This window comes from Emys orbicularis, chromosome 6 (genome assembly GCF_028017835.1).
Source record: "Emys orbicularis isolate rEmyOrb1 chromosome 6, rEmyOrb1.hap1, whole genome shotgun sequence".
In the NCBI taxonomy this organism is placed as follows: Eukaryota; Metazoa; Chordata; order Testudines; family Emydidae; genus Emys; species Emys orbicularis.
The window spans coordinates 33,164,792-33,190,140 of NC_088688.1; the positions used below are offsets into that span (position 1 = coordinate 33,164,792).

General features: G+C 38.4%; 1 protein-coding gene across 1 annotated transcript in view; it reads left to right on the forward strand.

The window, feature by feature from the left end:
* Nucleotides 1-25,349, forward strand: part of ITGA2 (integrin subunit alpha 2) — a 101,537-nt gene that overhangs the window by 46,714 nt on the left and 29,474 nt on the right. The window contains exons 3-13 of the mRNA XM_065406608.1: nt 1,427-1,536; nt 2,799-2,890; nt 10,666-10,780; nt 11,195-11,322; nt 15,501-15,649; nt 16,867-17,017; nt 17,772-17,937; nt 18,305-18,378; nt 20,323-20,461; nt 22,559-22,704; nt 23,512-23,655. Of these exons, the coding sequence (XP_065262680.1) occupies nt 1,427-1,536; nt 2,799-2,890; nt 10,666-10,780; nt 11,195-11,322; nt 15,501-15,649; nt 16,867-17,017; nt 17,772-17,937; nt 18,305-18,378; nt 20,323-20,461; nt 22,559-22,704; nt 23,512-23,655 (1,414 nt within the window). The remainder of the gene's footprint in view (nt 1-1,426; nt 1,537-2,798; nt 2,891-10,665; nt 10,781-11,194; nt 11,323-15,500; nt 15,650-16,866; nt 17,018-17,771; nt 17,938-18,304; nt 18,379-20,322; nt 20,462-22,558; nt 22,705-23,511; nt 23,656-25,349) is intronic.

Consider the following 25,349-nt stretch of genomic DNA (forward strand, 5'->3'; position numbering starts at 1 on the left):
ATGGGGGTTTTTACTGTCAGGAAACTGCAGATCATAATTTCCCAATTCACTATTTGTCTATCTATATTTGTTAGAAATTAATTACTGTTTATATATTTGTGATTATTGATACCTTTGCTATGTTTCTTTGATTTTGTGATATAACAATGATTTAGATAATGGCTTACAGAGTACACTTATAAAGTTTGCGGATGATACCAAGCTGGGAGGGGTTGCAAGAACTTTGGAGGATAGGATTAAAATTCAAAATGATCTGGACAAACTGGAGAAATGGTCTGAAGTAAATAGGATGACATTCAGTAAGGACAAATGCAAAGTACTCCATTTAGGTAGGAACAATCAGTTGCGCACACACAAAATGGGACATGACTGCCTAGGAAGGGGTAGTGCGGAAAGGAATCTGGGGGTCATAGTGGACCACAAGCTAAATATGAGTTAACAGTGTAACACTATTGCAAAAAAAGCGAACATCATTCTGGGATGTATTAGCAGGAGTGTTGTAAGCAAGACATGAGAAGTAATTCTTCCGCTCTTCTCTGTACTGATTTGGCCTCATCTGGAGTATTGTGTCCAGTTCTGGGCACCACATTTCAGGAAGGATGTGGACAAATTGGAGAGAGTCCAGAGAAGAGTAACAAAAATGATTAAAAGTCTAGAAAACATGACTTATGGGGGAAGATTGAAATAATTGGGTTTGTTTAGTCTGGAAAAGAGAAGACTGAGAGGGGACATGATAACAGTTTTCAGGTATGTAAAAGGTTGTTACAAGGAGGAGGAAGAAAAATTGTTTTTCTTAACCTCTGTGGATAGGACAAGAAGCAATGGGCTTAAATTGCAGCAAGGGAGGTTTAGGTTGGACTTTAGGAAAAACTTCCTAACTAGCAGGGTGGTTAAGCACTGGAATAAATTGCCTAGGGAGATTGTGGAGTCTCCATCATTGGAGATTTTTAAGAGCAGGTTAGACAAACACCTGTCAGGAATGGTCTAGACAATATTTAGTCCTGCCACGAGTGCAGGGGACTGGACTAGATGACCTCTTAGGTCCCTTCTAGTTCCATGATAACGTAATACTAATAACCACATAATAGATGAAAACATCCTCTGAATACTTGACTCTCTCATTCCCATACACTAACCCCATTCTCCACCAGGGTTCTCTGATATGATACTTGCATTGTCTTTGTGCGGTGCACCCTGGGAAGTCACAGCTGAGCAAAGCACAATTTTGGGACACTTGGAAAGGGAATAGTTGGGTTGTGGGGTTTTTTGGTTTTTACGTGCTAAATCTTGTGAGCTCCTCTCTAACTTATCTAGGGGGCCTCAGACTTTCTAATTTATTTTCAGTTTATCTTTAAATAAATATACTGCTCTTCATCAGCGTGTAAGGAAAGAATTAATCAGTTTCCCCTTGGTTTTTTTTTTTTAGGCTGCTTGTTGGCTCGCCATGGAGTGGGTATCCAGCTAACAGAATGGGAGATATCTACACATGTCCTGTTGACTCACTTGAAATCACATGTAAAAAACTGAATTTACAAAGTAAGTTGTAACTAATGCTGACTTAATGCAATTGTCCATTTTGCCTCACTTCCGTACCAGGCCAGATTATTTGATAAACTCGAATTAGGCAGTCAGCACAGACCTACTGACCCTGATTAAGTGAAAAAGGACACTATTATTCTAAATAGTTTCTTTATTACTGAGCATTCTTTGGTATGAGGGTAAGACTTGAAAAGAATCTGAAAAATACGGACAGTGGTATTAATAAGAAGATAGGGAGGGCATAACTTTTTCTTCTCCTTCCAACATAGCTTTTTATTTTTCTTTTAGTACTAAAATTAGCTGCATGTGTAGGCATATGGTTGTTATTGCTTCTTCCCATGTAATGTTGTATTGTTTTTTTGTTAGGCCTAGTAAAAAGAAGAGCTTTTTCGAGGACCACTCTGTTCTCCACTTCATTTATTACACATGCTGCCAGGGCAGCTTTAGCTTCTAGAGCCAGCTCAGTATATAACTCTGATGCTACTTCCTGCTGTTTCTCTCTAACACTTTTACATCCGCTCTATATTAACTGTAGAATTAGTAGCAGTTGTAGAAGTGGTAGTATATATTATTTATATTGCAGCAGTGCTTAGGGGGTTCTGATCGGGGTCCATTTTGCTAGCACTTAACAAACACATAAAAAGACTGTTCCTACCCAGAACAGTTTACAATCTAAGTGTAAAATGGAAGCCAACAATTAGATGTAGCAAATAGACAGGGCAACATAAGGCAATGATGAGATGTTTAAGAATACCATATGTTCAGATCCTTGTTTAATTTCTATTTTAGGGTGCTATGGAATAAAGCATTTCTCTTCTCATACAAATCTTCCCATCATCCTATATTTTCTGTCTGAAATATCTAAGATTTGGGCTTGATCCAGTTGAGAGAGATCTGCTATCTCAGGTAGTGCAAACAATAAGAGTAGTCACTCAACCTACTAAAAACATTTTTACTGGATATAGTTAAACTGCCACTTGAGGAGTTTGGCTGCTTTGCCTATTTCCTGTAGCTCTTGAGAGCAGGCACTCTAATTATAAATGCTAATCTGGATATGTGACAAGGCCAGTTAATGTTGTCTAGCAAATTTCTCACACCAATTATCTTTCTTTTGTTTTGTCCCAGAAGCTTTTATGGGATTTGAAAAATTCCTCTTCCAAACTCTGGTTCCTTAAGCTTAAACTTTGAGTTGTGTAACCGAGGAACATATAATAGGAATTTAGAGTTTCTTTGCTATCCTTTAATCTCTTTATTTTTAGCTTTAACACGCATCCCAAATGTTACTGAGATAAAGGAACAGATGAACCTTGGCTTGACACTAATAAGAAACTCAAAAACTGGAGGATTTTTGGTAAGTGTCAAAGCTGTACTCAGTAAGTAGTAAAAAAATGATTTCTACTGTTGACCATTGATGGAAAATGTAGCAGCTGGAATGTTCCACTTTTGTAAACTAAATCTGAGCTGAAAATATTTCATTATACAACATGGAATAATATGTATTTTATATTACATTTAAAACATACATTAAAATAATGTTATTTAGGTTGCAAAGTAAAGCACTCAAAAGTTAGGAATTTCTCCTTTGTGCATCCATCCAGGGTTCCTGTGTTTAAAAAAAAAAAAAAAGTAGTATATGATCATGTAATTAAACACTGTATCATAAGGCACATGCCTAGGGAGCAGAATTAAAGTTGCACAGGAAAGAGAAGATGGCCCAGGCTATAGTCATTGAGTTTTTTCTTCATTATACTCTTTTGACAGCAGTCATGTTAAATATGAGTAGATTATAGTAACAGCAAACTAGGTTTCTTTTGCAATAGGTCAGTCTTGGTGGTGGTTGTTGCATTAATCCAAAAGGGTTTCTTTATTAATTTGCCAAGCAGTGCCTTTTACAAAAATCCATTTTTTCCAAGGTAGAGCATCTGCTTTTGTGAATACAAAGTCTGCTCCCTTTGTGTGTCCTCATGGCTTCGCCTTCACCAACCCAGCTTGTGGAGGAAGACCAGCTGTACCCCATAAAGGGATGTAGTAGCACACATACTGCATGCTGGGGAACTTGAGTGAGAGTGCCTTCTACAATTCCCCCTGATGTGGTGCAGCTCTGCTCCACCTTCAGCATGGGCTACTTCCTAACAGCCACAAGAGAGCCCAAGAGAGGAGTCAAGGCTAACCTAGTAACTAACTGAGATTAAGTAATAGAGCTAAAGCTCCAAATCTTACTGGAGAATTAAGTGTTTTTCTTTTAATTTTGGCTGCCTCTTTCTTTGTGTGGATTAGCCCATAACATCCCAGGGCCACCTTTAAAAAATGTTGTTGTCCTAAAGCACTCAGCAGCTTGGGAATTTTTCTCTAGCTCAGAATACAAATTTTCAGTTAAATATTCAGGCAAGTTTTGAGTTAGCAGTTTCAGATTGCTTCACTGTCTTTTTACTTTTAATTTCCAATATGTAAGGATTCTTTAAAAAATAACACTTGAGAGAGAGAGAAATCTGAATTAAATGTTCACTTAAAATAGTGTAGATAAATGAACTCTGCAGACAGCTAAAACTGCATTGGAATGGAAAATTCATATATAAAAGTATATCCCACTCCACTTTTCTGACCCTCTGAAATATCTCTCTGGTTGTTGATAAATGAAGTATGAACTTAGACCCTCAGATACCTTTAAAAGCTTTCATTTTCCATTATCTCCAAATGCAGCTATCATATGCCAGCTTTGTATTCTGCAGATGCTGCAAAAACAATTCCTTATAGCTTACATTATGTACAATCTGTTTATATACTGTGAACAGTTATGTTCAAAGATCTACCACAGCAATGGTAGAGCTTACAAAATGGTGAACGATCAACACGTTTATAGATTATATTGATTCACTGTTGTGATGCATACATACTCCAGTTTAAGATTTATATATCATACACCAGTACAGTACCTAACGTGGTGAAACTAAATATAAAGCAGACACTTCACAATACTTTCTTCCCAGTTTAAAGTAAGAATGAGGTCTTCTTCAAGTGGCTAGGCATATTCCCACGTATGGGTACTGCACCCTCATGATGCACTGAGAGGTGACTCTATAAAGGAGTGCCTCCTGATGCTATGGGGAACGGCAGGGGGGGCAAGAGCACTCTAGCTGACACTGCTAGAAGATGTTTTACTGTAAGGCACCACAAGGCGTTGCAGTACCCATAGGTGGGAACATGCAGAGCCATGTTGAAGAACTCTGACACTGCTCTACAGCCAAAATGCTTCTGAAATAAATGTAGTCAAACTTTACTAATTCTGGGTCACTGAGAATGAAAATGATGCTTAACATTGTTGATTGGCTCTAGTTTTCAAGATATGCTATTGGGTCAGTATATACGACCCTTGACTTGGGAATGGCGGAGGATAAGTGAGTTATAAAGGGAAGGGATCTCAATTTAAACCAGAAATGACTAAAATACATCTTTGACTGGATCTATGAATAAATCTATGACTGGGTTTGGACAGTATTTGCTTTTTAGGCAAAACAATGAATGATGCAATCTGAAGCTGTTATTGCGTCATACATGATATGTATTGCATCGTGTTATTCCTAGAAGTCATGGATGATGCAATCATAACGAAGCTTACATCACTCTGCTGAACAAATTGCCCTATATCAGCTCTAGAAATCATACAGTGTCGTGCTCTCTTATTTGTCAGTGTTTGATTTTGCAAAGGGACACATTTCTGTTTAGCCAAAGTGAGCAGAGATGCCTCGTACTTGTGTGAACAGTGCAGATAACTTCTGCTATGTTTGTGGTGAAGTGACTTTTGCATCACAAAAGCGCAGTATAACCACTATGGTTAAGAAAGCCTATCACCTTTATTTTGGCTGCAAAATTGGAGATCAGGACAAGAGGTGGGCCCCACACATATGCTGCAACATTTGTGCAACAAATCTTCGCCAGTGGTTGAACAGGAAAAGGAAATCTATGCTTTTTGCAGTGCCAATGATTTGGAGAGAGCCAACAGATCATACCAGCAATTGTTACTTCTGCATGGTGCCTCCAGTTGGGAAAGGTGTGTCAAAGACGAAAAAGTGGACTGTGCATTATCCAAACATTCCATCAGCTATACGCCCAGTACCCCACGGAGAAGGACTGCCGGTTCCTGATGCACCAGAATCATTCTCACTTGAGTCAGACGAGGAAGAGGAAGAGGATGAAACTTCTGGTCCTGAACCATCAATGTCACAGGACCCACATTTTCTCCCATCCTCCTCCTCTGATCCACACCTCATAACACAAGGTGAACTGAATGACCTTGTCAGGGATTTGGAACTACCCAAGAGTAAGGCAGAGCTGTTGGGCTCCAGACTACAGCAGTGGAATCTCCTGGCAGGTGATGTTAGGGTTTCCATGTTCCGTGACCGTCAAAAGGATCTTGTCCCATTCTTCTTCATGGAAGGTGATCTTGTAGCCTGCAACAACATCGATGGTGTGATGGCAGCCCTCAACATCGTTCACGATCCAGATGAGTGCAGACTGTTCATTGATTCATCGAAGACGAGTCTTAAAGCTGTTTTACTGTATAATGGCAATGTTTTGCCATCAATTCCAGTTGGTCATGCAGTCCATATGAAGGAAACCTATGACAACATGAAACAACTTTTGAGGTGCATAAACTATGACCAACATCAGTGGCAGCTTTGTGGCGATTTGAAGGTTGTTGCTCTCTTGCTTGGTCTGCACACTGGATACACAAAGTACTGCTGTTTTCTCTGCGAATGGGATAGTCGTGCAAGAGATTCCCACTACATCAAGAAAGATTGGCCACTCCGACAGTCATTGGAGCCTGGGAGGAAAAGTGTTCAGCATCCACCACTTGTTGAATCAAGGAAGATTTTGTTACCACCCTTACACATCAAGCTGGGTCTGATGAAGAACTTTGTCAAGGCCATTGACAAAACACAAGCAGCTTTCAAGTACCTCCGTGGAAAATTTCCAAGGTTAAGTGAAGCTAAGATAAAGGAAGGTGTCTTTGTTGGTCCTCAGATTCGTGAACTTCTTCGAGATGATGCATTTGACCATGCACTGCGTGGCAAGGAAAAGACGGCATGGAAAGCCTTCCAGTTAGTGGCAATAAATTTTCTCGGAAACAACAAGGCAGACAACTACAGGTTGTCGGTGGAAAACCTCCTCAAGGCATACAAAAGCCTTGGTTGCAACATGTCACTAAAGATACATTTTTTGCACTCTCATCTAGATTTTTTTCCACCAAACTGCGGAGCAGTGAGCGACGAGCACGGCGAGCGATTTCACCAGGACATTGCAACAATGGAGAAACGCTATCAGGGCAAATGGAGCCCATCAATGCTTGCAAACTATTGCTGGACAGTGACAAGAGATGCTCCATTTAATGAATACAAGAGACAAGCCAAGAAGTGCCGAGTAGACACTGAATAGGACTAAACTATGTACAGAATAGTTTTTTGCCTTTTGTTTCATAATAAATTTTATTTATATAACCCTTTTGCTGATTTTTAAAGTGTTACATAAACAGGACAGGTGAAATATTATCATGTAAAGCAACCATAAACACATGAAAAGACCTAGGTTTACAATTTATGATTAAAACTCTACTATCTACACAATATACATAGACATAAAATGTAAAAACTTAAATATCTTAGAAACAGTAGCCAATCAGTTGTTTTAATTTTCATATTTGAATTCAGCACATCAAAATACATAATAAATAGCACATTTTATCTCTGAAGCAGACGACTTCTCAAAAATTGTAGACCAGTGTTACAGGTAAGTAACCTTCATCATTATTCAGGCTGTCCCAGTTGACTTGAATCATTTTAGAATTAATATTTTCTCTATTGCCCCTTATGTTATTGTATTAGTGTTCAAGAATTTATCATCATCGCTGGCCTCTTTTAGCCAATATAAGCTCTGATTCATCAAAGTACTTAAAAACATGCCTAATGTCAAACATACGAGCAACTCCATTGAAATCAATGGGATTACTTGTGCTTAAAAGTTAGGCATTTGCTTAAGTATCTTAGTGAATTGGCACTGAAAGCTCTGTTCTCTGATTCTTTAGGGTGAGAAAATTGTGACCAAAACCTGAATGATTCTTTTGCCTTCTAGAGTAAGAGGCAACATTATTTATTAGCCATTGTGATCTTTAATAATTAAAAATGTACATATTTCATGTAGAATAATTTAAATTGTATCTAAACACACACACACACACAGAAAGTGGCTCACGCATATTTTATATATATAGATATATAGATATAAAATATGCGTGAGCCACTTTCTGTTCAAAAGCTTTCCTGATCCATGTGAATACATTAACACTGACTGGATAGCACAGGTATGATTACAGTAGACTATTTAACAGGAAGGAAAAATAAATTTAAGATTAATTAGAATATAATTGTTTTGTACATTAATAAAATGTTTCTGGGGTTGCAAAAATGTGTGTGTTGTATCTGTAGTCCTCAATAAACATTTTGAGCCAGACCTGGCCAACACATGTCCTATTTGCACTGCTTTGTTTCAGTGCCATACCTTCCTGGCATCCCCAGTGTAGAAGGTATGGAACGGCTTCCGTATAAGGAGAGATTAATAAGACTGGGACTTTTCATCTTGGAAAAGAGACGACGGGGGGGGATATGACAGTGGTCTATAAAATCATAACTCGTGTGGAGAAAGTAAATGAGGAAGTATTATTTACTCCTCATAACAAAAGAACTAGGGGTCACCAAATTAAATTAATAGGCAGCAGGTTTAAAACAAACAAAAGGAAGTATTTTTTCACACAACGCACAGTCAACCTGTGGAACTCTATACCAGAGGATGTTGTGAAGGCCAAGACTATAACGGGGTTCAAAAAAGAACTAGATAAATTCATGGAGGACAGGTCCATCAATGGCTATTAGCTGCGATGAGCAGGGATGGTGTCCCTAGCCTCTGTTTGCCAGAAGCTGGGAATGAGCAACAGGAGATGGATCACTTGATGATTACCTGTTCTGTTCATTCCCTCTGGGGCACCTGGCATTGGTCACTGTCTGAAGTCAGGCTACTGGGTTAGATGGAGCATTGGTCTGACCCAGTATGGCTGTTCTTATGTTCTTAAGGTGTTCTGGGAGTAAGAGGAGTTTTGGCCATTCTCTGGCTGACTTCAAGATCATAGGGTGTGGGTGGAAAGGTGGCATAAAAGCCCCTTTTGTCCCCCATTCTGCCGTTCTGGTGCACTGAGGGAGATCCCAGCATACTGGAGCTTCAAGACCTATATCTTATTTTCTTTTTAGTTTACATTGGCCTTAGTAAAAAACTCTGAACCTGCCCCTGCCTATGAAACATCTGCTATAACAAAATTAATACTAGAATAGCAGCAGCCAGCCTGAACTTTCCTACACAAATAGTTCACATTTTGTTCTTGCTGCCCTTTTAAAAATATGAACAATTTTATATTTCAGTGTTTCTTGCATTGCAATCTACTGGTCCCAAATATTCCAGCAAAGCATTGTAGGTATAGATTTGTAAATCATACAGCACATGCAATTAATCCAGCTGTCATGCGCCTTAACATAATGCTGGTTTTTACTTTTAGTTTGTTAAAATATAAAAGAACTTAAGTAGCCTATCAATAATGATTGAATCCATTCACTGTGTAAGAGAGGGAGCAAGTAGGAAACCGTTGACAGGAGCTAACAAAGTAGAGAGAACCTTTCGTCTAAGTGTAGAACATTCCTTCTCTTCCTTGCTTCACATTTCTGTAGAAGTATTTCGGTGGGGCTCTGAAAGGTGCTGTACTGTCAGTATTAGAAAGTATTGTCTTCTGATCAACAATAGCATAGGTACAATATAAGCAGTGACATTGGAAGCTTCCTTGTGCCTCCACCAATGTGCCTTAAGCCTGACTAGAAAAGACTAACTCTAGGAAAGTTCAGTCTTTCTTGTTAATCAACTCTTGACCCTATTGCTGAATTGGTTCTTGTGTTGTGGATGCCTGTGCACTAAGAATTTGACTGAGACACCAGCTCGTATCACATAGGCCACTGAACAACTCTCATGTAAAAGAAGCTTTATGGATCTTCTCTTTCCAGTTTGGTCAAATTCAGACCAGGGGGGTAGAGAAGATAGAGACTCTTGTGCATCATACAGTCCCATTTATATATTTAATAACTTATATTCAGTTTTGTTTTTCAAATCCATTTTTTTAAATTTGGTACTTCAACTTTTAAATTCTTGCCATGCATGGAAGGAACAGAAAAAAATTTAAAGACCCTAAATGACAAAAAATATAGCCTTATGCAGTGTTGTTATAGCCATGTTGGTCCCAGAATATTAGAGAGACAAAGTTGGTGAGGTAATATCTTTTATTGGACCAGCTGATGGTTACCTGTTCTGTTCATTCCCTTTGGGGCACCTGGCATTGGCCACTGTCGGAAGATAGGATACTGGGCTAGATGCACCTTTGGTCTGACTCAGTATGGCTGTTCTTATGTTCAGCTTCTGTTCAATAAAAGATATTACCTTACCCACCTTGGGTCTCTAAAAAATATAGTCTTCACATGTGTCTTTTTCTTTCTCTACTTATTTTTGCAAAAATCCTCATACGATCAAGACTGAAGTTAGTACAGAGAAACAAAGAAGTTATAAATGTCTTAACCACAGTTTTGAAATATATTTTTTGTGGAATAAAAGAACAAAGAATTCTCAAATTAGTAAATCCATTATTTTCATGGTGTAGAGACACACACACACAAAACACCTCATGAGCCAACAGAAAACATTTTGGCCATGCACTACGTGTAGTTAACAGATAATGCAAGTATTCTACAGCAAATACCAAAGACAAACTGCTACTCTGTGTGTGTGTGTTTGTGTGTGTGTGTGTGTGTGTGTATCTATAAAATAATATGTGTGTGTATGTATGTGTGTGTACATAAGAAACAATTCATGGTAACAGTGCCACCTCGTGGTTAGTCTCAGTCAAAATTGTGTCTACCTGGGAGGGAGCTATTCCACTGATCTCCTGTGCTGTATTTGAATATGACACTGTCATGAAGGTATGTAAAAGAGTGAAATGACAGCATACATGTTGTTTTTATATTTTCCTCATTTTATTTTTTAAAGACTTGTGGTCCTTTGTGGGCCCAGCAGTGTGGAAGTCAGTACTATGCAACGGGAGTCTGTTCTGAAATCAGTCCAAGTTTCCAGATCTTAAGAAGCTTTTCACCTGCTCTTCAAAGTAAGGCAATGCATGTAAAATAGATTCAGTAATAAATAAATCCATTGAAATGAAGAGAGATGTCATGTAATGGAATCCTAAAGTGATTACATTTGAATTTTTTAAAATTCAGTTTAAAAAGAGCCTAATCCTGAGGTTCACACTCAAGGCTTGATTCTAATCTCACTTACTGGTGAAAATCAGTAGTAACTTCACTGATTTTTGATGCATTTACATCTGTGTAACACAGGTGTAAGCAGACTCAGTATCAGGCTGGGATTTTATTCTATTCTCATTCAGGCAAACCTCCTGTGACATCAACGGAAGTTTGCTTGGATATGGACTAGGTATGAACATCTGGATTTGGCTCATGAGTTATAAGTAAATTTTATGCATTCAATGTCCTTTTATCAGTCATTATCTTTTCTCTTTTAGACTGTTCCTCCTTCATAGATGTTGTTGTTGTGTGTGATGAGTCAAACAGCATTTATCCGTGGACTGCAGTGAGTGCGTTTTTGACAAAATTTGTCCAAGGCTTAGATATAGGCCCCACAAAAACTCAGGTAAGTCAAAAAACATTTTTTGAAATAGAAGGAAGGTAGCAATGAGTTTTATTAGCTATCTGTGACAAACTTAAAGGAAATTAAGTTTGCTAACATAAAGCTAACCCCTGGTCTGATCCGGAGAGAGCCTGAATCTCTACAGCTCCCATCAAAGTCACTGGGATTTGCAGTAGTTGAGCATCTTTCAGGATCAGGGCTTTTGTCATAAAGCTAACTAGTGTTTCAAAAGGGAATATTCCATTTTGATTAATTTATTCCAGTACATAGTTTGTGTCAAAAGAGAGATCTAGATTATTTCCAGTATACTTAAAGGTCTATTCTCCATTTAATAATGATGTGTAACAATCATTAAAATTTGAGCTGTGTGCATATATTGAGAGCAGAACACATCTTCCCTCCCTCCCCTGCCCCCCCGAGTTTTATAGCTCATTACTCTCAGTATGGCTAAAGTTGTAAAACCTTTTCCATTTTAAGCCCACTTTTCATATAATCATAGCTTTCCAAAATCTACATCATTGGTGCAAAAAGCAACAGAGGGTCCTGTGGCACCTTTAAGACTAACAGAAGTATTGGGAGCATAAGCTTTCGTGGGTAAGAACCTCACTTCTTCAGATGCAAGTAATGGAAATTTCCAGAGGCAGGTATAAATCAGTATGGAGATAACGAGGTTAGTTCAATCAGGAAGGGTGAGGTGCTCTGCTAGCAGTTGAGGTGTGAACACCAAGGGAGGAGAAACTGCTTCTGTAGTTGGATAGCCATTCACAGTCTTTGTTTAATCCTGATCTGATGGTGTCAAATTTGCAAATGAACTGGAGCTCAGCAGTTTCTCTTTGGAGTCTGGTCCTGAAGTTTTTTTGCTGTAAGATGGCTACCTTTACATCTGCTATTGTGTGGCCAGGGAGGTTGAAGTGTTCTCCTACAGGTTTTTGTATATTGCCATTCCTGATATCTGATTTGTGTCCATTTATCCTCTTGCGTAGTGACTGTCCAGTTTGGCCAATGTACATAGCAGAGGGGCATTGCTGGCACATGATGGCATATATAACATTGGTGGACGTGCAGGTGAATGAGCCGGTGATGTTGTAGCTGATCTGGTTAGGTCCTGTGATGGTGTTGCTGGTGTAGATATGTGGGCAGAGTTGGCATTGAGGTTTGTTGCATGGGTTGGTTCCTGAGTTAGAGTTGTTATGGTGCGGTGCATCTGAAGAAGTGAGGTTCTTACCCACGAAAGCTTATGCTCCCAATACTTCTGTTAGTCTTAAAGGTGCCACAGGACCCTCTGTTGCTTTTTACAGATTCAGACTAACACGGCTACCCCTCTGATCATTGGTGCAGAATTTTCCATGCTTGTTTCTCTCTGAAAGTGGTGATTTTGAGAAAAATGATATTTTTAAATTTGAGGAGGATTTCCCCCCATTTTTTAAAAAGAACTAATCACCTATTTTTAGACAGTGTTCTAGCAAACATTGTCTCAATGTGGGCTAGCATTTTTTTGTTTTGAGATACCTTGATACATCAAAATCACTTTATGACCAGCAGTGGAAATTTTCACTTAAAATAGAGGTGCATTTAATTTGATCCAGCAGCTATGTGCCTAAGAACTTCACTTGAAGGTTCTGAGCTGTACAAAACACATTCTTGTGTAGAATGGAACTTATGAGTCTAATAGGGGCAAGGAACTTTACAATTCAATTTTTAAGGTTGCTCAAGCTAATATTCTCAGGATTTTTTTTCTTTTAATTTTTTCCCTTAAAACCTGAAAACTAAATGCAAAATACTAGTATTGACACAATATTAAGATTGCAAGCTCAATCACTCCAAGTTTAGAAATTTCAAAAACCTTGGCAGTATTTACTCAGCCATATAACAGATACTTAGTATTTTCATTTCTTCTTCACCATGGTAAATGTATGTCTTAATATACTTCTCTATTATTAATTTATACTATAAAATAAAAGGGATAGAAATTAGAAATTAATGGAGATATCCCATCTCCTAGAACTGGAAGGGACCTTGAAAGGTCATCGAGTCCAGCCCCCTGCCTTCACTAGCAGGACCAAGTACTGATTTTGCCCCAGATCCCCAAGTGGCCCCCTCAAGGATTGAACTCACAACCCTGGGTTTAGCAGGCCAATGCTCAAACCACTGAGCTATCCCTCCCCCCGAATGTACAATGTTATCAAGTAATTTCCTATGGAATTTCTATAGAGCAGGTCTAGATGAGATAGTGATAAAAATATTGACTGCTCTGTATCTATACTAGTAGAAATGCAGTGGTAGAAGCTATGTAGGGAACTTTTAGGGGGGAAAGAAGTCTAGTGCAAACAAGTAGATCGTGTCTTCATTTATTGTTGAGTAGGGTAGATAAAGAAACAAGATGTAAATTACTGTAAGAATTTGTAACATTATGTTTTACTTTCCAAACATGGGCAATAATGTTAATTGGGGTTGTATGTGATGAAGGAAAAATATACCACCTTGTATATAGAATTATAGAAATGTAGGACTGGAAGGGACTTTGATAGGTCATCGAGTCCAGTCCCCTGCACAGAAGCAGGACTAAGTATTATCTAGACCAGCAGTTCTCAAACTATGGGGCATGTCATTTGGAGGCATGGGAATGTGTCCAGGGAGGTGTGAGCTGTGTGCCTTTTTTTTTTTTTTTTTTTTTTTAAAGAGCTCTGGCTGTCAACCCCCGGTGGCTGGGGCTCGGGCAGAAGGGTCATGCACATCCGGGAGGCAGGGGGGAAGGGATAAAGGGGACAGCCAGAACCTGCCACCCAGGCTTGGGCTCTCCTTCCCCTCTCCTGCTCCTCTGTCCCTCACCAGGAGGCAATCTGGGCTTGGGCTCTCCTCCCCGCTACTCCGTCCTTCATTGGGAGGCAGCCCAGGCTCGTGCTCTGCCTCTCACCCCCCTCCCATCCCCAGTCCCTCACTGGGAGGCAGCCTGGGCTCAGGCTCTCTTTCCTCTCCCCTCTCCCAATCCCTCACCTGGAGGTGGTGGTGGGGCTCCAGCTGTCAGCCCCAGGGCAGCAGCAGCAGCAGCGCAGAAATAAGGGTGGCAATGGGGCACTAAGTCTGCTGTGAAAAGTGATATTGACAAATATCACTTTTTACATTGCCACACTTACTTGTACGCTGCTGCTGGCGCAGAGTTGCCTTCAGAGCTGGGTGCCTGGCCAGCAGCTGCTGCTCTCCGCTCTACCTTCAGAGCTGGGTGGCAGTCTATGTACTTGTGTGGCAAGGGATGGGGGCATAAACAACTACAGACACAAAGAAGGGGGGGTGATCAAATAAGTTTGAGAACCACTGCTCTAGACATTCCCTGACAGTTTTTTGTCTAACCTGTTCTTAAAAATGCCTTTAATGACCGGAGATTCCATAACCTCCCTAGGCAATTTGTTCTGGAGCTTAATTACCCTCACAGCTGTGAAATTTTTTCTGAAATCTAACCTAAGTCTCCCTTGCTGTAATTTAAGTCCATTACTTCTTGTCCTCTCTTCAGTGGTTAAGAAGAACAGTTTATCACCCTCCTCTTTATAATGACCTTTTACATATTTGAAGACTGTTATCATGTTGCCTCTCAGTCTTCTGTTCTCCAGACTAAACAAGCCCAATTTTTTCAATCTTTCCTGGTAGGTCATGTTTCCTAGACCTTTAGTTGTTGTTGCTCTCCTGTGGACTGCCTCCAATTTGTCCACATCTTTCCCAAAGCGTGGTGCCCAGAACTGGACACAGTACTCCAGTTGAGGCCTTATCAGTGCGGAGTAGAGTGCAAGAATTACTTCTCGTGTCCTGCTTTACAGCACTCTTGCTAATACATCCCAGAATGATGTTCGCTATTTTGCAACAGTATTACATTGTTGACTCACATTTAGTTTGTGGTGCACTATGACCCCCAGACCTCTTTCCTGAGTACTCCTTCCTAGGCAGCCATTTCCCATTTTGTATCTGTGAAACTGATTATTCCTTCCCAAGTGCAGCACTTTGTATTTGTCCTTATTGAATTTCATCCTATTTATTTTAGACCATATCTCCAGTCTGTCAAGATCATTTTGAATTTTAATCCTCTGTAGATCCTGTGTATCAGTTTGACAATTAATTTGGTATTTTAATTCTGTATAATTGATTTGAATGCATGACAATCTAACTTTTTTTTTTTTTGCGATGATGTTTAGGTGGGCTTAATTCAGTATGGTAATGATCCAAGGGTAGTGTTCAACTTGAATACCTACAAAACAAAAGATGATGTTGTTAAAGCAACGTCACAGACCTTTCAAAAAGGAGGAGACTTGACTAATACTTTCAAAGCAATTGACTATGCAAGGTAAAGTGCACTAATAATTGTTATGCTACTTTTGTAACTAAAGACCGATCCTGGAAGGTGTTGAGCACTTCTTGAGAGGTTAGTACTGCCTCTGGTGCCCTTGGGGAATTAAAGTGCTCAAGAACCTCTCCGAAGGTTCTCACTACCTTCCATGATTAGTTCCTAAGAAAGATGCAAAATGACTTATGAGGCAAATTTTGCTCATTGACTCAATGCGACTGCACATGTTTAAATGTTTACAGGATAAGGCCTTGGTTGATTGTGAGAAAACCATCACAGAATCAAACCCTTTCTCCAATGGGACTTTTGACTTTGTAGTGTTAGCAGCAGTAAAAAGTAGTAAAAACTTATTTTGGGCAGTAAAATAACTCCGATTACACACACGGGGAATGATCTGTTAAGTAAGCAGGCACTGTTTTTACACAATCATTTTTCAGAATAGAACTGCACTTTTAATAGGGGTCTGAACACTAACTGACTCAGTGACCTTGGGCTACTTGTTTAGGGACAGATTCTGAATACAGTAGGTTCCAAATTTATAGCGGTGCCACAGAGGGAAATGAAAACAAGGATGATCCTTGTATCTGCAAAATGGAGCTAATCCCTGATTTTTTTGCCTCACAGGAGTATTGAGAGTAAAGCTGGTCAAAACGTTTTTGGACAATTTTTTTTTTTAATCAGAACATAGATTTCCACAGGAAATTCAGATTAAGGATTATTCAGATAAAATTTTTCACATCTCTGACCAAAAAATGTTTCAGGTTTTGATGTTTGAACAGTTCTTTGAAGGCAAAAAGTGCATTAAGTGCTAAACTATTATTAATGAAGGATTTTGGCCAAGATTTTAAAACATATTTAGGCACTGTTGTGCTATACCTAACTGATTTAGGAGCCTAAATATGATTTTCAAAAGTGATTTAGGCATTTAGGAACCAAAATCCCATTGAGAGACAATTTAGGGATTTAGACTCCTAAATACCTAGATCCCTTTTAAAAATGAGAGCTAAAATCAGTTAGGCGTAGCACAGCTCAGGTGTGGCACAGCAGTGCTTAAATATGTTTAAAAATCTGGGCCTATGTGTTACAGTTAAAAAAAAAACACTCCAGATGCACTTTGTTCTAAGTCAATGATGGAAGCATTCATTAAAATATGCATATAAAATGGCATACATTATATACATTCGCATTTAATAAGTCTAGTGCTTTATTTATCACAGACGTCATGCTTTTTCCTCTGACTCTGGTGGACGGCCCACAGCCACAAAAGTAATGGTCGTTGTGACAGATGGTGAATCACATGATGGCTCAAGTTTGAAAGAAGTGATAACTAAATGCAATGAGGACAAAATAACCAGATTTGGCATAGCTGTAAGTAATACTATAATTAATGCTGTAATTTTGGTGGGACTGATTTAATTAAAAGTATGTATTCATGCATCATTATATCAGCGAGACTGGGACGCGGAGGGAGTTCATCTTTAGGAACCACTGTAATATCAGCAGGCTTTAATTCATTAGAATTATTATTGTTATCCAGCAACAGAGAGTCCTGTGGCACCTTTAAGACAAACAGATGTATTGGAGCATAAGCTTTCGTGATATTCTCAGTGATATTCATTTTAGTTCCCGTTGTATATGAAATACAAGATATTTCAAAGTTGGTAAGTTGTTCAATAAAATGAATTCAGAATACAGGGCTTGATCCTCTGCTGCCCTACACCTTGGATAGTCATTTACCGTGTATGAAGGGATTGGAAAATTCTACCATTCTGCTTTTGTAGCATTACACACCCACTTTGTGCTCCTTCGGCCTGGGTGGAAATGACTGCACCAGTTGCAAAGTGGGGCAATTCAGATTCAGTTTATAGACCTTAATATTTATTATAAATGGCAGAATGTTGCGTTTTTCTTATGCATTCCCGTCAGTTCACCTTACCTACAGATGTCAGGAGGCTGATGTAAAATCCATGATGGGAAGGGTGTGAAGGATCAAGGGAAACAACAGACTTTGCCTGGAGTGTGCACATTAATTTCATTTTCCTGTCACGTATAAAATATCTCTCTGTGTGTGATACTGAGGGAAATGGAGCCACACTGAGGTTTCTTTTTCTCTCTTTTCAAGGTTTTGGGATACTTAATCAGAAATGAACTCGATACTAAAAATTTAATTAAAGAAATCAAAGGAATTGCGAGTCTTCCGACAGAAAAGTATTTTTTTAACGTGTCATCTGAGGCTGCACTATTGGAAGAAGCAGGAACACTGGGAGAACGCATATTTAGCATAGAAGGTAATATACCCATTGGGGCTGAGGAGTTGTTGACAGTTTACACCAGCTGAGGATCTATTCACTATTTTTATTAAGGGGTTACAGGCTGTCTTTGCATGAATGTATGATAAATGCTGATGTGACCCATTCATTATTAAAATCTTGATAAACATTATTACCTTTTTACCAATTAGATTTCCATACTCTACAACTGTTGTGTATATTTTGGGTGAACTTTTGGGAGCAAATTATTTATTTGACAAATTGTTCCAGTCATGCTTCAGCTGACTTCAATGGCAGAAGGATTGGGGCCAATATGTAGCAACAATAATGTTCAACAGACTTAATGATACATGAATAACTTTCAAAATAATGGTTATTGTACCAGGTACCGATCAAGGTGATACATTCCAAATGGAAATGTCACAAGTGGGCTTCAGTGCGTATTACTCACAAAAAAAGGTACGTATATTTAATCTTGTAGTGTATAATGCTGGTATGATATAAAAACTGTCTCAAATGAAATATGTAGATATAATTACATATACATAAGTTCATGTGTAAATTTAACAAAATAAGAATAATAAACAACAATGCAATATACAGATCAAATTTCATTTATATTTTCTTCTAATATAAACCAGGAAAGTGGAACACAAGTGGTTTTATCTGTAGTACCACAAAACTAAATTACATCATGGTTGCAAGGAGAAAGAGAGAGAAAATATACCATAATGAAAAGTGAAATAATACTTTTTATTATAGCATTAATGTTGAGTAATGGCTTCTATTCTAAGTGCTCCTCTTTTTTTTTTTTTTTTTTCAGCTGCTTATAATTTTCCCAAACAAATTATGCAAATTGGGTTGGATTTTTTTTATCATTATTATTTTAAGTTTGGTCAAAATCAGTTCAGCCATTTCTGAGTTCACCAAGCATGAACAATTCTTCTGTTCTAATTTGATGTCTTGTGCTTGAATAGCTCAGAAAATTGAAACTAAATATTTCAAAACTAGCTTGTTTGTTAACATTCATGGAGATGTAAGTAACAATTCAAGTATGAAGAACATGTGTGTAGTATTTTCAAAGTTAAAATGTTTTTGGCACCTTTCATATAAACACGTTTTAGAACTATTTTTTTCATATTAAACATGTTTAAGGATACCTCAACCAAATAAATAACAGGAGTACTTGTGGCACCTTAGAGACTAACAAATTTATTAGAGCATATGCATCCGAAGAAGTGGGTTGTAGCCCACGAAAGCTTATGCTCTAATAAATTTGTTAGTCTCTAAGGTGCCACAAGTACTCCTGTTATTTTTGCGGATACAGACTAACACGGCTGCTACTCTGAAATCAACCAAATAAAGAATTCCTAGTCTAAATATGCAAAGTCCAGCCGCAGTTCAAGCAGTTTTCAAGCTCTGCAAACCTAATACATATATCCATTTTTAATTTCTTCCCTAAAAACAAAAAAAATAGGGAAGTTTACATGAATAAAAGGTTGAATTCATATTTCAATACATGAATTCAATATTAATGCAACATTAAGCTTGTGAGACAGTTAAAGTCAGGATATAGCAAAAATTAAGCAATCTCTCTCTGCTTAGTCAGGCAAGTTGCATATGAGCAAATATTTTCTATTCCCATTTTCCTTTTTAAGGCATCAGTTCAACAGGGTTCTTAAGCACACAAGTAACTTTAAGAATTTGAATACAGTAGGGCCTCAGAGTTGCGCACACAAGAGAGATAAACTGACCATTTGGAACCGGAAGTACGCAATTAGGCAGCAGCAGAGACAAAAAAAAAGCAAGTACAGTACAGTACTGTGTTAAATGTAATCTACTAAAAAAATAAAGGAAAAGAAGCATTTTTTTCTGCATAGTAAAGTTTCAAAACTGTATAAAGTCAATGTTCAGTTGTAAACGTTTGAAGGAACAACCATAACATTTTGTTCAGAGCTACAGAACATTTCAGAGTTACGAACAACCTCCATTTCCGAGGAGTTCGTAACTCTGAGGTTCTGCTGTAGTCCAATTTGGCAAGTAATTACCATATATAAACAGTTTATACATAAACTACCTTAATTGGGTATTGCATTTTAAAAGACCTTTAGGAAGAAGAGGGAAGCCCACACTTCTCTTATCGGTCCATCTGCATGGCAAAAATTTGTAAATGTTTTTCTGCCTCCACTGTTGTTTCCAGTGATTGAAGCTATTGTGTGTATAGGAGTCAGGATTGAGGTTACAGGGAGGTTATTACTATGTCATTTTACTCACCTCTGAGGGTTTAGAGAATCTAAACATAATTCATTTAAATGGATTACACCACACATATACTGTAACTTCTGCTTCCTTGTACTTATGGAAGAGTAGGTAGCTCTAAAATTCTGATTTTATTTTTTTAAGGATGTTCTGATGCTAGGTGCTGTTGGGGCTTATGACTGGAGTGGGTCTGTAGTCCAGGAGACCTCAAATCAAGTGACTACATTCCCTAATCAAGCATTTGAAAAAACTCTACAAGACAGAAACCATAGCTCGTATTTAGGTAAGGGGCTGTAACATTTGTTATGTAGCATATCTAAAGTTAATCAAAGACGGGCAACAATGGCAAATTACCTTCCAGCAGTCTCCTGTTTAAGAACTGATTTGAGAGGAAAGGGAAATTCTGTACATAAATGGATTTCATTTACTGGTCAATTGATTCACTGAAACGGAATGACACATTTTAATTATTTTCAAAACTCTGAATGAATGTTAACTGAAATATTAATGACATAAGATGAAAAATTCTTGGGACACATACATTACAAGAATGTAAGAAATTACAGGGATTGAAAAAGGCTACTTAGTTTATAATCAGGGGTCTATTTATATCCCTGATTTTTGTTTGCATATATACTCCCTATTTGACCTTAGGTTAGAAGCTTATTTAGTTGTCAGCAACTCATCCATGCTCACTCCTTCAGTGGCCTTTCCCAGTTTGATTAGACATCACTGCAGTTTAATAGACATTTTATTTATATCCGCTATTAATTTTCTGACATACATTTCTGTTCTCAGCCAAAACCAGCAAACTTTACAGCTTGGTGACCTGCTATATCCCCCACACTGATACAATATGTACTTTGGAACAGTGAGAGCCAGGAGAGTTAGATATCTTGTAATATACAGGAAACCACCGTTTTTGTTTAGGCTTTCACCATTCATTTTTGATAGACTTGTTTTTCCATCCTAATGAGGGATTTCTGTATGGCAGTCTCTGGTTGATCCCTTGACACTTTATCAATGCCATTAAACACCAAAATGACTCTTCTTAGAATAAAAGTTTACATTTGCCTGGTAAAACGTCTCCAAGTTTTACTATTAAATTGCTCTTCAGTGTAAGCCTAAACCTTACAGCAAAATGTTTTTGTTCTCTTCTGCTAAAGTAAATTTAGTGTAGTAATACAATAGAAATACAAAATATGTAGTAAAACTGGTTTACAGAGATAATACGTACTTAAAATGCTTCCCAGTATTAAGATATTTCCTGCAGAGCAGCTAAAGTTATAATACTGGTGGAGAGGATTAAAGTTTTTTAGAAAAAGTCAATCTGAAACCTATGATTGATGGACTGTTAACTTATCCTACCATGTACAGTCAAGCACTGTAGTGTGGTCATTAACTGGGATTAGTGGTTTTGTGTCTTGTGGGAGAGTGCATTGAGCCCATCGTAATCAGTGGGTTTCCTTCCCAGACATGGCCCAATTTGAAGAATGGCTGTGATGGTGGCCTCTAGTTCCTTCTCCCTCCTTCATTCCAGGGCCACCTTTTTTCCTAACTCTCATTTGCATTCAGCTGACATTTTTGTTGTCTGCTTCTTGCTCTATAAGCCAGTGTTGTCCTACAAATCAGTCAGGAGCAGTTGTATTTCACTCTCCTCCCCTGAAAACCATATCTCCTTAACAAATAAATGCAAGTGTAAGTGAGCTAGGTGATGAGTGACAACATAACTTCCAAACTTGAATCTCTGACCTGGCCGTGCAGTGTTTTGCCGCTAGGACACCATGTCATCTCATCTTCTGTTCTTCTAATGGGTAACTAAGGACTTGTGTATGCAGGGAAATAGTACAGAATAGTTATTGCGGAATAGCTATTCTGCACTAGCTCCACATATAGACACTCTTAGGGCAGGTCTACACATAAAATGCTGCAGTGCAGCTGTGCCTCTGTAGTTCTTCAGTGAAGACACTACTATGCCAACGACAGAGCTTCTCCCATCAGTGTAGTTAATCCACCTCCACTAGACACGGTAACTATGTCAACAGAAGTCCTTCTGTCGACATAGTACTGTCTACCCTGGGGACTAGCACAGTCTAACTGTTGCTCAAGGCTGTGGATTTTTCACATCCCTGAGCAACGTAGTGATACCAATGTAAGTTTGTAGTGTAGACCTGGCCTTATTTTACAACGAGGGCCTTTGTGTGTTTTAACTTAATCCACTTTGGAAGTGCAGAATGAGAATGTTTGCACAGAGAGCTTGTGCAGAATAGCTATTGAGCTTTAAATTCATGCCCTAGCTTATAACCTTAGTAGGCAACCCCTAACTCTGCCTACTTTACTAGATAATATCTCACAACTGTCATGTTGACTTCTTTTCTAGGTTATTCTGTCGCTATTATCTCAACCCAGAACACTGTCTATTTTGTTGCTGGTGCACCAAGATCAAACTACACTGGCAGAGTAGTGGTTTATGACATTGACAGCCATGGCAGAGTCACAGTTGTTCAGTCCCAGAGAGGGGATCAGGCAAGTACAATCATTTTATTCATGGACATAAATTTTGTAGATATGCTGCACTGAAACTGGTTATTCATGGTTGGCAGCGGTAATGTACGTCTTTTTAAAATTATTTTTTTCTTGCAAAACGTCTAGCATCATATCTGTCCGTTCTCCTGTAGCTACACTCTTGCAGTGAATTTGAGATTTTCTGTAACTTTGATACAGTCTCTCATGGAATCATGGCAATTAGGTATGGGGAAAACATTATCAGGCCCTCTATGTAAATATCTCTAGTTGGGGGAGACTCCACTGACATCCATCCACTCTTCATGTGAGGTCTTCTGGAGGAGAGATGGTACCGCAAGATTGATTTGCAAGTTCATGATATTCCTTTTTCTCCATTGTAAAAGCCTTGTCGTGATGCTGAAAGTTTGAATTTTTATGTTATGAAAGCAGACAAATATAAAAGTAAATCACAGGTCAGGCTATTTCATGTGCACATTTTAACATAAAAAAGAAATAAATTGCACAGCACTCTTTTCTCCATTTATAGTCTCATTACACTATGTTAGTGCCATAGCAGCAACAGTATGATGCTGTCCAAAAAGTAATGAAGAGAAACAAAGTGGGTGAGGTAATAATGGATATTCAGTAAGTGGCTGAATCTTCTAACATGTAGGCATGTTACACAAGTTGCTTTTCTTGTGAGCGGTCCCATTTAATTCAGTTGGACTGTTCACACACACACACATGCAAGTGTTTGCAAGATGAGGTGCAGAAACAGTGTAATTTAAAAAAGACATAAATAAATTACTCTTGTGTTATCAATTCCAGATTGGCTCCTACTTTGGCAGTGTGGTGTGTGCAGTGGATGTTAACAGAGATTCAGTTACAGATGTGCTGCTAGTAGCTGCACCAATGTTCATGAATGAGCTAAAGAAAGAAGAGGGAAGAGTTTATATGTTTTCCATCACAAAGGTAAAAAAAGTGTGGGAGGGTGGGGAGGAGGGCTAAGGACCTAAGTTCATGTTCTGGACATGTTGCTAGCACCGAGATGTGACATCCACATTCATGACAGACCCATGATATTCTCAATTCTAGCACCAAGTTCTTGCTGTGGTTTCCTTGGACAGAAGTACTGCTGAAAAGAAGCAGAGTCCATTGTTGTCGGATTTGTCACCTAGGCCACATTATATTGTTTCTGCCTCCTGATTGACTGACTGAAATTTTTAAAACAGGAGATTAACAAACATCTGGTAGATATTTTCAGATGAATACATGTTTGTAGTAAAATTCCTGAAATGCTTGGCGTTTGTGGACAGTCTTGTGACTGAATGGTGGACACCTGAATATTCATGCTAGACATTCAGTATGACTCCATGCAGCATAGAAAACACAGAGAAGGATGGGGAGTGTTACTATTTTATCAGTTCTAGTTAGAACTACTGATGTAAAACTAGTGCATTTGATACTTATGGGCCATAATCAGCAGCCCTTACATCAAAGCCTTTGAGTAGCAATTAAGGATTGCAAAGCTGTTTCCTATATTACTAGGTGGAGGAATCAATCCCTATCTGCTCTGAAACTTTTCTGCATTTATTTTTTTGTTTTTTTAATTGGGTGCTGGCCCCTGGTAGGGAGCCTGAGAAACAAATGCCATTTCAAGAACATGGGAGGTGCTGGGGAGTGGGAACTCACATACACTGAGCCAATGACTGTGGAGAATACTGGGAGTGGCAGAAAAGAACTCAACCTGCTCAGAGTTCTAATTCTGCTTCTGTCAACAGCATTTTCCCTCAGGCTGTTAAGCAGGACGAAGGTGCTACTGAGGAGAGCTGATACAACAGTTCACTTTGATAATAGGCAAAAAAAACAAAAACAAAACCCAAACATTTAGTGGATGGATTTTTCACGTTTGCAAATAGAAAATGATTGGAAAACTATGATTAATATTTTTAATAGAATTTAAAAATAGCATGGAATTATGTAATTTGCCTGTGCTTCAGGAATTAAGTGCTAACCATTGTGGATAAACAGTCTGACTAGCATAGCATATTTGTGTACAAAACAATGAGAATACATGGCAAACATAAATATATTTGTTTTGACGATGCTTTTTAAGATAGATAATGCAATATTACCACATAGACCGTTTTTCAACACTTTTTCTTCAGTTGGCAATAGGAAGGTCAGGAATACTAGTGTTTCCACAAATGGGTTTTGCATTAGCTAGTAGGAAATTCCATTTCTGTTTCAAAGAATTATGTCCAGTTACAAGAATTTCCATTCTCTGTGCGTAAAAATTGGTAATCCAAAGCTGGACAATTCATTTATGGATTCCAAGGCCAGAAGGACCATATAGTGATCATCTAGTCTGACATTCCAGTACAACACAGGCCATAAAATTTCCCAAAAATAATTCCTAGAGCATATCCAAGAGAAACATCCAATCTTGATTTAAAAATAGTCAGTGATGGAGAATCCACCATGACCCTTGGTAAATTGTTCCAATGGTTAATTACTCTCACCATTAAAAATTTATCAATGGATATTTGAAAAATTTTGGAACATTTAGAACAATCAGATGAGGAAACTGAGGATTGTAAAGACTCAGAAATGCATTTACATGTGCAATTAATACTTCTCTTTGCATGCTTTAATTTTTCTGCTGC